The 12017-nt window shown below is 52.3% G+C and overlaps 2 protein-coding genes across 2 annotated transcripts; both read left to right on the forward strand.

Annotated features, from left to right (window-relative positions):
- The first annotated feature begins 2120 nt into the window (after positions 1 to 2120).
- LOC142403927 (olfactory receptor 14A16-like) lies at positions 2121 to 3059 on the forward strand. Its single transcript, XM_075490231.1, has one exon. It carries the CDS (start codon positions 2121 to 2123, stop codon positions 3057 to 3059), a length of 939 nt encoding a protein of 312 aa, XP_075346346.1.
- A 7277-nt stretch (positions 3060 to 10336) lies between these two features.
- On the forward strand, positions 10337 to 11365 carry LOC142403857 (olfactory receptor 14C36-like). Its single transcript, XM_075490158.1, has one exon. The coding sequence runs from the start codon at positions 10388 to 10390 to the stop codon at positions 11363 to 11365; it is 978 nt and encodes a 325-aa protein (XP_075346273.1). The 5' UTR covers positions 10337 to 10387.
- Positions 11366 to 12017: the final 652 nt, after the last annotated feature.

Here is a 12017-nt window from a genome sequence, read left to right on the forward strand (position 1 = left end):
AGAGGATAAGGACGTCTTCTGGAGCAGGGCTTCCTTGCTGCACCGTCAGAGGGACAGGGCATGATGTGTCTCTGGGTGCAGTGCAATGCAGAGGCTTCCTGGAGCAGCCTCCTAAAGCAGGCATAGCCCATGTCTAAGAAGATCTGCCAGGAAGGCTCTCGAGGCTCCTTCGGTGTTGAGGAGGACGTGCTTCAGAGCAGGGCTTCCGTGCCGCACCGTCAGAGGGACAGGGCATGACCGCTGCCTTCTCCCAGGAACAACCGCAGGGGTGTGAAGCCGGGTGTGCAGGCAGGGTGCCCAGGGCTGTCCTTCCGAGCAGGGTCCCTGTGCCCCTGGGTGCTGTGTGCCACGGCAGGGAGTCTGCTGCCTGCCAGGGTCAGCACTCAGCCTGCCCGGGGAGCTCCCCATGGCTCTGGAGGGAGAGGCTGTGGGTGGAAGGAGCCACCCCCGTCAGGGCAGGGTCCTTCTGCTGTCCAAAGGGTGCTGCATGGGTCAGGGCTGCTCACAGCTCCACATCACCCCCAGGACATTTCCCAGGGGACTTTTCAAGAAGCGTATCAAGGCAGGGGCTACCTTGTGTAAAGGTGTTTTCAGTTTCCTGCTGTGCTGGTGGTGGTGGTGAGGAATGGTGATGGTTCTTTCAGTTTTGGACGAATGACCGAGACTCCTACAGCGTTACAGTGAGTTATCAATAGGTTCCCAGGAACCTGATAGAGTCCCTTCACTCATTCCTTTGCCTACAGAAAGCACCAATGTCACCTTTATGGTGTCTTCAGGGTTCATCTGAGGTGCTCCTTAGGACTTGCCAACACACAGATGGCCCTGGCCAGTGCCCTGCTGCCAGGAGGAGTCTGCAACGCAGAGCTGAAGCACCCAGTGCGTGGGATGGGCTCTGTGAGCACTGGCAGGGAGGAGACATGGGGACAGAGAAACGGCTCCTGGCAGGGACAGCTCCAGGCAGCAGAGACAGGGGCAGGGACGGAGAGGAAAGTGCTGACAGCAAAGGCTGAGGGGGATCTGGGCACCTCCCTGCCAGCCCTTCAGTGAGCATGCCTTTTCCCCAGTCAAGGCCCCCTGGGCTCTTCTCCCACCCAGCAGAGCCTCTGCCCTCAAGGTCAGGGCTTCCAGGGCAGGAGTTGCCTCCTCTGCAGCAGAGGAGACTCTCCCGAGTGCCTGTCTGTCCGTCCTGGCCCTGCTTCCCTTGGCACAAGCACTGGGGCATTTCTCTTGGTTTCCCCACCCCTCCCTGGTGCTGCTGCTCTTGTTTTCAGGCTCTCTGGGAAAGGGGGTTTCAGCTGCAGCTCAGCAGCTGATCCTGCAGGTCCTGCCATGCTCATGTTTCCGTGGGTGCAAGGCGGCTCTGTGGGGCACTGGGCAAAGCAGTCCATGGCATGGGGATAAGGCTGACTGTCCGTTAAGGACACCCCATTTTTAGGGCATCCAGAAGAGCACAGCTCTTCCCTGGGGAGGGGAGGGTGGAGATCATCTGCCCTTTCAGGCTGGATTCACCTGTTCCCAGCAGAATCCAATTTCCTTTCAGGGGAACATCTGAGTGTGATCACCATCCAGACCAAAGAGGTGAGAGCCAAGGACAGCTGGGAGCAAGACTGATGGACAGACCAGCTCTCCTCCATCTGCACTAAGGGTCTGTCCTTCTGCCTCTCAGGACTCTCAGTGTAGCACTTGTGGTGTAGCAGAAATGCCAAGGATTTCTGCCTTCAGAAAACACTCCCCAGATGTGAGAGGGGCAACAGGACCAAAATAAACAAAACAAAAGCCTTGCACCTTGCTTCTGCAGTTGGGTGAATTGGGAAGGACAATGCTGAAAAGCTCTTTGAAACCATGAGTAAATTGACCCTGAGATCACTCCTGGTTCCTGTTTAGCTGTGGCTGCACAGCAGGACTGATTCCTCCACAGAGGAGTCCCCTGCTCCCCACTACACCCCAACCCAGCACAGACCAGAGCTCAAGCCAGGGAGCTGCACGAAGGCCTTCCTGGAAATAGAGAGGCCACGAGGGCTGTTTGTCTGAGACATGGAATAGGTTTTCCTCAGAGAAGTCTCTCCTCACTTGTCACTGCCTTTTCCTCCTTGACCAGGCCCTTTGCACAAACTAAGCAGATGTCCAACAGCAGCTCCATCACCCAGTTCCTCCTCCTGGCGTTCATGGACACACGGAAGGAGCTGCAGCTCTTGCACTTCTGGCTCTTCCTGGGCATCTACCTGGCTGCCCTCCTGGGCAACGGCCTCATCATCACTGCTGTAGCCTGTGACCACCGCCTCCACACCCCCATGTACTTCTTCCTCCTCAACCTCTCTGTTCTTGACCTGGGCTCCATCTCCACCACTGTCCCCAAATCCATGGCCAATTCCCTGTGGGACACCAGAGCCATTTCCTACTTGGGGTGTGCTACTCAGGTATTTTTCTTTCTCCTTTTCTTATCAGCAGAGTGTTGTCTTCTCACCATCATGGCCTGTGACCGCTACGTTGCCATCTGCAAACCCCTGCATTACGGGACCCTCCTGGGCAGCAGAGCTTGTGTCCACATGGCAGCAGCTGCCTGGGGCAGTGGGTTTCTCAATGCTGTGCTGCACACGGCCAATACATTTTCCATACCACTCTGCCACGGCAATGCCCTGGACCAGTTCTACTGTGAAATCCCCCAGATCCTCAAGCTCTCTTGCTCACGTTCCTACCTCAGGGAAGTTGGCCTTGTTGTGGTTAGTGCTTTTCTTGTTTTTGGATGTTTTGTTTTCATCGTGCTGTCCTATGTGCAGATCTTCCGGGCTGTGCTGAGGATCCCGTCTGAGCAGGGACGGCACAAAGCCTTTTCCACGTGCCTACCTCACCTGGCCGTGGTCTCCTTGTTTCTCAGCACTGCCATGTTTGCCTATTTGAGGCCCCCCTCCATCTCGTCCCCATCCCTGGATCTGGTGGTGGCAGTTCTGTACTCGTTGGTTCCTCCGGCAGTGAACCCCCTCATCTACAGCATGAGGAACAAGGACCTCAGGGATGCTCTGTGGAATCTATTTGAATACATTGTACTTCAGCATCAATAAGATGCCCATCATCTTCATAGCACTCCCAGGGTATCTCAGGAAATGCCAAAACTTTGTGCTTTGGTTTGGTTTGGTTTTTTCTTTCTTTCTTTTGTCCTTCTTTTGTTTATAGCTTTGATGTTATAATTTACCTTTATGTAATGCTATTATGGCCCTCCTGCTTTTTTTTTGTTTTGTTTTGACCCAAAACCTCTTATACATAAGGAGCCAGGCTCCCTTTGATAAACACAATAAAGAAAACAGCAGAAAAGTATTTTCCTCAGCTCCCACCACTTCTATCTTGTGTGGAAAAGGACAACAGCAGGACCGGGTCTTTTCCGTGCTGGTGTCTCCTCACTTCCCCCCTGTCCTGCTGTGCCCTTGCTTTTGTGTAAGCCCTAAGGTCTCATGTAACTTGTGACAGTCCTGTTGCCTCCACAGTGGCATGCCTGTGGCTGCAGGAGGAGCAGGCCATGTGAGCCACTGTGTCAGAGCTGTCTTCCCTGCCAGCACCACCGTCACCAAAGGGGCTCCTCAGGACAGGGCCAGACGACCGGATACCTCTTCAAAAGCTGGTGTCAGGAATACACCCAAGGAGCTGCTCCCAAAAAGGGCCTCTTGCTCTTCTGGGGTTTCCGACAGATTCAGGGGGACAAGCTAAGAGTCCCAGTGTGATATATTAGGGACTGAGGGTTGGATGGAGAGCTCCCTTCTTGGTTGCACATGTCCGAGAAGACAGCAACTGGTCTTTGACTTATCTGCCTGGCACTGTCACACCTCTGGTGGGGATGATGGCAGATGCTGGCCTGGAGAGAAATCAGGAACTGCCAGGAGGCGTCAGGGAAACCCCAGGGACAGCGTATGAGTCTGGGTGGGCAGTGAGTGGCTCCTCATAAAATGTGTAATGTCATAAGGTAGGTTCTTCCAGAGGAAAAGGTGAACCTGAGGAGCCCGTGGGCTACTGAGGACTCTGCAATGCCAGGAGAGGCTGTGAGGAGCCAGGAGGCAAAGGGACATGAGAGTGGAGAGTGGTTCAGGACACCGTGACGGATGCACCCACTCTGAATTAGTGAACAGTACTTTGGTTCAAGCGTCACCGACAAGTGGCCCTGACTGAAATCAGGCCTGCTGTGCAAACTGTGAGAGCTGTGCTAGGCCATATCTTCTCAGCCACTAAGGAGTCTCGGCCACGTCTTATCAGGAGCGAAGAGTACCAGCCCGAGCTGGGAGCAGACAGAACTAAAACTGCTGCAGCTGCCCTCCTGCACAGACGCCAAGGATGGTTTGACTACGAGTCCATCCCTGTGTGCTATAAATATTTGTAGCCTCCCCGAGGCCATTGCGGTCTCCTGTACGGCAACAGGTTGCATGGCGATGATCTGCCCTTTGAGCAGGGACACTTCTCAAGGGTACTCCTCAAGGCTGAGAGACCCCTTACCTGGTACCTGATATCTATAACGAGGCAGGTGACATTTTACATTAGGCCTAAACGTATATTGTATGCTAGCAACATTTATTTATATATCCAGCTACAGCTTAAATATTAGAATTGTAGTCAGTAGCAGAGTGTTTGACTACTGTCTAAATCATTGTCTAAATCATCATCTAATAACCATCTAAATTATCATCTAAATTATCATGTCAATCATTGTCAAATCATTGTCAAATCACTGTTTAAGTACTGTTCAATTACTATTCAATTATTGCTTAATCACCATTTGATTATCCTTTCATTTTCATTCAATCATCAATTCATTGTCATTTGATCATCGTTTAATCATTAATAAAATCTTTTAGTAAACCCCACAACAATGACTTCTCTTAATAATTCACCTGCGACAAAAATTGGTGTAGTCTGCAGTGTGGCGGACTCAGTCCTCAAATACTTACGGAAGCACGAAGGTAACCCTTCACCGAAATTTGTGGATGATTGGGTGCATGAAAAGCGGGATAACTGGAATAGGATGGAGACACAATTAAACCTTGCGCAGCAGGGAAAAGAAAAGATGGTAAAGAGAAGGGAATAATATGCGAAAAGTTGATAACGTGTTTGGGAGCTGCGTATCAGTATAAGGAATGTAAAGATCAGGAAATGAGAGTGTTACAAGGTGAGGGTGAACAAAGAAAGCGACCAGAAATGCTGTTATCTCTGCAAATAGGTCAATTGTAGAAACAACTGGGGGAGGAAAAAGAAAAACGCGGGAAGGTAGAGGATAAACCCGAATTCATGATATTTCAGGCCCCCCAACACAGCAGATCCTCTAAAAATTTGTAAGATAATTGTGTCCCCCCAGAAGATTGGGATGGAGATATTTGGGAGAACCCCAACCAAGAACTTAGGGATGAGAGTGAATGAGATGAATCAGAATTTAAGGTAGCCCCTATTATTAAAACTGAGGTATCTGCTGGACCTCAAGGGGGCAACCAGAGAAATAGCACAAGGACCATTCCATGGGACCCCCTTCAATTGGCCAATCTGCATGAAAAATATGGGCAGAAGCCTGGCAAGAGCGAGACTGAATATCTGTGGTGTGCCTCCTTAACCGGAGGAGAGCATATGATGTTAGAGCAAGGCAAAGCGGATGGCTTTGGGGGACCACGAGTGTTCTTGAACGAGGGAGCAGACCCTAACGCTGAGCCACACTCCGTTACACGCTGAGTAGCTTATTGGGCAGGGGCACAGAGCCTTGGGATAGAGGGGAGCCACTGCTATGCCAATACGATCATGAAGCGAGCTTTCTACTGCCGTTACAAAAGCAGCCTGCCTGCAGGCTGTGAACGACAGGGGTGCACATGGTAATTACCCTCTCTCTGCCCGTGTAGACCCCCCAGCCATGAGACCCCTGCTAATGGGAGCCCCTGCTGCTTGACAGTCGTACCTCATTGCAAAGAGGGATGAAATAAGACAAAACATACAACATCACGCTCAGGAGGGTCAGGGCAGCCAAGCCCAGCTTTGACCCATCCCGACCTGGGCAGACTTAGTGCATAGCACTGTAAATCATCATCGAGAAATGGGGAGGGATGAACCGACACCAGCAGGACAATCCCAAGCGGATGCAGACAGCAGGGTAAGTAAGTACGTACTCCGGCAAGTAAGACAGGCTCCCCAGAACCCCAGACACTTGCCCCGATCTCATGAACCCCCTGATGGAAGCTCATCAATGGGATAACACAGACGGCTCTCTTATCTATGTCCCAATGGGCTGCCAAAGATTACTAGTACAGTTTTTAATTGACATAGGTGCTAAAATTTTAATAATTTCAAGTTTGGATTCCCAAACAACTAACATTAACCCTGGCCAAGAAAGGGTTAAATAACAGGATTTACAGGCCAAAGTGAAATGTGCCCCATAGCTAAAGTAAACGTGTTACTGCCAGGGGAGAAAAGGATATCAAGGCACCAGTTAGCAGTAGTTTCAGGGAAGGAAAATGGTTTGGGCTTTGAGGTATGACAAGGACGAGTTTGGAAAGGACTGGACAGTGGTGTTTGGTCTTGTGGCTGCCGGGAGTGTCCTTGGTTAGCGGAGTGAAAATGAGCAGCTCCCCATGGGTGTCAGTGAACTGGCAGAGTTCACTGCTGTGAGCTGCCCCCACGCTGCCTGACTCAACAATAACCCATGTGCCTCACTCTCCTCTCTCTGCCGCTGCTGGGATGGGTATTGTGGAGGTCACAGCTGACCTAGAAAAAAGACACCTTATCTCCCAAACGCACTCCCCATATAATTCCCCAGTGTGACCAGTTAAAAAGCAGATGGGAGATGGTGCCTAACTATAGACAATAGAAAGTCAAATGCAAACACCGCTCCTCCTACAGCTGCCGTCCCGCACGCGGCTACATTAACTGCCACCTTCCAAGCTGCCACTCACCCCCAGATGGTGGTAGGAGATGTAAAAGATATGTTCTTTATGGTGCCGCTGCAGAAGGAGGAGAACAGAAAACTCGCTTCTACCTGGGATGGGATACAATTTACTTTTAATTGTACAGTGCAAATAAACCGGTAGCACAATTAACTTGATCTCCTTCTACGACAAGGTGATGCACTTAGTGGATGAGGGAAAGGCTGTGGATGTTGTCTACCTAGCCTTTAGTAAAGCCTTTGACAATGTTTCCCACAGCATTCTCCTGCAGAAACTGGCTGCTCATGGCTTGGACGAGCATGAGCTTCTCTGGGAAAACAACCTGGCGGGATGGCCAGGCCCAAAGAGTTGTGGTGACTGGAGTTAAATCCAGTTGGCGGCCGGTCACAGGTGGTGTTCCCCAGGGCTCAGTACTGGGGCCAGTTCTCTTTAATATCTTTATCAACGATCTGGATGAGGGCATTGAGTGCACCCTCAGTAAGTTTGCAGACAACACCAAGTTGTGCGGCAGCGTTGATCTGCCTGAGGGCAGGAAGGCTCTGCAGAGGGATCTGGACAGGCTGGGTCGATGGGCTGAGGTCAATTGTATGAGGTTCAACAAGGCTCAGTGCTGTGTCCTGCTCTCCCTATGGGACATGACTGCAGTCGTTCATATGAATACTTCTATAAACTGCCATGAACATACTGAGTGGGAAAAGGTTCTTTTGGCCTTTATTTGGGCAGCAGCTGTCATTTCACTTGGCCAAAGGAATTTCCTACCAGGCTCATGTATGATCCCTGAGATGATGCCCTGTCTCTATGAACTTCTCCATTAGAGCTTGCAGTTACCTGCATGTATCTTGGACCACCACTGGCAACTCACCTGTCACCAGGTATTTGCACCTGAACACCTCACTGCTGCCCTCCATCTGCATTAATTAGCAAGGGAGCTGAGAGAAGGAGCTCCCATGCAGGTGCCTATGTTGTGCACTCCTGGACAGAGGCCAGAGGAATCCCACCTCCTGTGGGTTTGTGGCAGGCATGGGAGGGAGCTGAGTCTCCTTCAAATACTAGGAATAGAAACACAGGATGAGATGCTCCATGGACTCAGCTGAATCCCTTCCCTCAGCAGGGGTAAGGGAGATCCCTGCCTGCCACTGTCTGAGAGCCCTGTCTAACAATGAGACCAAAAAAGGTCATATTTAGATGGAACTTTGTCTCTGAGAGGAGAAATGACTCTGCTGGAAAGAAGTGTCTCTCCCCAGGTGAGGGAGGGAACATGAGTGCTGCCTTCAGCCTGTTTCCCAGCAGGTTCCCCTGCAGCCCCAGGGACACCTGGAGGGAGCCCAGAGGGGGCAGAGAAAGTGCTGCCTTGGGCTGGTCCTCTGCTGCTGAGCTGGGCTGGGCTCCTGGCATGGAGGGAGCTCCTGGCAAGCGGGCAGCGCTGCAGAGAGACAGCTCTGCCCAGGAGCAGCTCCTCTGCAAAGGGCAGCAGGGCTGAGGGCACTGCCTGCAGGCAGCGAGGGGAGAGCAGTGAGGCAGAGAGAGGTTAAAGACAGATGGGAGTGGGAGGACAGAGGAGAGCTCACTTGCAGAATAACCTTCACAGCCCTCTATGTGGTAAGTCTCTGCCTGCAGGGCAATGCAGCTGCAGCTCCTGGAAAGATCTCCTAAAGCTGGCACATCCCACAGCCTACGGGATCTGCCAGGAGGGCTCTCACAGTTTCCCCAGTGCAGAGAAAATGACTGGCTTTGGAGCACGGCTTCCCTGCTGCACCATCAGAGGGACGGGGCATGTCGGCTGCCTTCACCCGGGGATGGCTGCAGAGTGTGAAGCTGGGGGTGCACCCAGGGGTGCCCAGGGCTGTCCTTGAGAGCAGGGCCCCTGCACCCCAGGGGCTGTGTGCTGGGGCAGGACCTTTGTCTCCTGCCAGGGTCAGCTCTCAGCTTACCTGGGGAGCTGCCAGCAGCAGTGCGGGGAGAAGCTGTGGGTGGAAGAAGCAACTGCTGGCAGGAGAGGGTCCTTCTGCTGTGAAGAGGGTGCTGCGTTGGTCAGGGCTGCTCACAGCTCCAGATCACCCCCAGGGCATTTCTGAGGGGACTTTTCAAGGGGAAGGTCAAGGCAGGGATTTCCTTAAAGACAAGGACCATTGTTGACTTTGTGTTTTTGATTTCCTATTTGAGGAGCACGGGGAGGTGGAAAAAGGGATCTCTCAAGTTTGAAGAAGTCACTGAGACTCCTGAGCTGTAACTTTGAGTGATCAGCAGGTCTGCCAGAAACCTCCTAGAGTGCCTTCAGCCACTCCTCTGCCTATGGACAGCACCAGCTTCACCTGTGTTGCACCCATCAGGGTGTTTCTTGCCTGCCCTTTTCCACCTGCAAACAGGACCATGCATGCAGCCAGTGCCCTGCAAACAGGCAGGGGGAGTGCACAGAAGTAGGGCCAGGGGGAGTGCACAGAAGTTGGGATGGGATCTGTGAGTGCTGACAGGGAAAGACGGGACAGGGAAACACCTCCCAGGAGGAAAATCTCCAGGCAGCAGAGATATGATCAGGGAATGAGAGGAAACGAAAACCAGAAATGTTGTGGGAGGGAGAATTCAGAAATCTCCCTATGATCCCCTCCAATGCAGACCCCTTCCGCCTCGCAAGCCCCCTCGCCTCCTGTCCCAGCCAGCAAAGCCTCTGCCCTCAGGGCTGTGGGGTCCGAGGCGTGAACCACCTCCTCTGCAGCCAGAGCTCCAGCAGAGCCGTGCTGCAGCTCTCCAGCCATGTGCCCATGTCCCTCTGCAGAGCACAGGGCTGAGAGCAGCTGCCTGGCAATGTTGGTGTCTGGGAGGTTTTGTGCACAGCTGGGCAGGGGTAACCCTGTCCTGAGTGCCTGGCTGCCTCTCCCTTTGCCTCTCTAAGCTCACTGTGTTTTTCCTTGTTTGTGTTATTTTGTCCGTGTTATTTTTATCTTGCTGTCAGGCTGTCTGGGGAGGTGGAGTTTCAGCTGCAGAGTCACACACTGATCTTGTGTGTCCTTTCATGCAGGTGTGTCCATGGGAACCAGTGTCCCAGCTTTCCTCTAAGCTGTAGGGCTGTGGGCAATGCAGTCAGAGCATCTAGGGGATGAGCTGAATCTCCCTTACTGAAATGCCATCATTAGGACACTTGGAGGTCTCCTTGAGGTGTCCTTCCAAACGGTGAGCTTTACCATTCCAGTTCCTTAGCACTGGGAGTGCAGATGCTGGCAGGCCCTTCTGTGTTAGCAGTGGTTTCACAGGACAAAGCTGAACACCAGGACTGGTCGCTGCCCCTACCCACTTCTGCAGAGTGGGGCTGACTTATCAAAAGCCCTTGGGCAGATGCCCTGCTCTTCATCACTGACACGGCCAGCACCAACGAGGGCTGCAGGCACAGAGCTGAAGGAAGGTCTCCGAGAAAAAGGAAAGGGTGTCTGTGGGAAATTGCTTTGATTTTGGTCAGAGAAGTCTCCCCTAATTTGTCACTGTCTTTTTCTCCTATGACAATGCCCCATGCCCAGAGGCAGCAAATGTCCAACAGCAGCTCCATCACCCAGTTCCTCCTCCTGGCATTTGCAGACACACGGCAGCTGCAGCTCTTGCACTTCTGGCTCTTCCTGGGCATCTACCTGGCTGCCCTCCTGGGCAACGGCCTCATCATCACTGCTGTAGCCTGCGACCACCGCCTCCACACCCCCATGTACTTCTTCCTCCTCAACCTCTCCCTCATTGACCTGGGCTCCATCTCCACCACTGTCCCTAAAGCCATGGCTAATTCCCTTTCGGACACCAGGGCCATCTCCTACGCAGGATGTGCTGCACAAGTCTTTCTGTTTGTCTTTTTGATGTCAGCAGACTATTGTCTTCTCACCCTCATGGCCTATGACCGCTACATTGCCATCTGCAAACCCCTGCACTACGGGACCCTCCTGGGCAGCAGAGCTTGTGTCCACATGGCAGCAGCTGCCTGGGGCAGTTGTTTCTTCTATGCTGTGCTGCACACGGCCAATACATTTTCCATACCCCTCTGCCAAGGCAATGCTCTGGACCAGTTCTTCTGTGAAATCCCCCAGATCCTCAAGCTCTCCTGCTCTCAATCCTACCTCAGCGAGGTTGGGCTTCTTGTGGTTAGTCTCTTAGTAGCATTTGGGTGTTTTGTTTTCATTGTGTTGTCCTATGTGCAGATCTTCAGCGCTGTGCTGAGGATCCCCTCTGAGCAGGGACGGCACAAAGCCTTTTCCACGTGCATCCCTCATCTGGCTGTGGTCTCTCTGGTTTTGATCACTGCCATATTTACATACCTGAAGCCTCCATCCATCTCCTCTCCATCCCTGGACCTGGTGATGGCAGTTCTGTACTCGGTGGTTCCTCCAGCAGTGAACCCCCTCATCTACAGCATGAGGAACCAGGAGCTCAAGGATGCAGTGTGGAAACTGATAATGCATGTTGTTCTGATGCAACAATCTTCCTCTGCATAGCAGTTATAATGCAACTCATTACAGGCCCAGCCTGTCTTCTGTACTTTTTGTGGTTTGTGGTGGTTTTTCACTTGTGAGAATGTTGCCTTCCCCTTTCTAATTCACTGTCTGCTTTTCTTTTCTGACCGAGTGGCTGTGTAAATGAGGAGCTGTGCTTTCTGTGCGTTGAAAGAAAATAAAGGGCCCTTCAGTGACTTTATTTTTCCTGAGATCCTTCCTCCAAGGCCATTTTGGAGCTGCAGGGACAGTTCCTGTGTGCAGAGTTGGATGGGACAAGAGTCCCGGCATGGCAGCAATGCCAGGAGCACCAGCACTTGCTCTTCCAGGGCTGTTCTCTTTCCACTTCCATGTTCTCTTTCTGATCCCTTGCGTTGGTGTAAGGCCTGAGCACTCTGGCAGCTTGGTCACAGTCCTGCTGCATGGCAGTCCTGTGACTGCAGGCAGGGACAGGCAATGGGCACTTCTGGGACAGAGCTGGCCTCCATAACAGTGTTTCCATAAAGAAAGGTGATCTCCTGAGTACAGTGCCTGAAGGCTTAGATCTTCTTTCAAAGTTGCTGTCAAGAAGAAGTTCAAGAAAGTGCCCTGTTGAGGAAAACACCAGTGAACAGCTAAAGTGTGTGAGTGTGCAGGGTGGGGGCACGCAGCAGTG

The sequence above is a fragment of the Mycteria americana genome, unplaced genomic scaffold (assembly GCF_035582795.1).
Source record: "Mycteria americana isolate JAX WOST 10 ecotype Jacksonville Zoo and Gardens unplaced genomic scaffold, USCA_MyAme_1.0 Scaffold_46, whole genome shotgun sequence".
NCBI classification, from domain to species: domain Eukaryota; kingdom Metazoa; phylum Chordata; class Aves; order Ciconiiformes; family Ciconiidae; genus Mycteria; species Mycteria americana.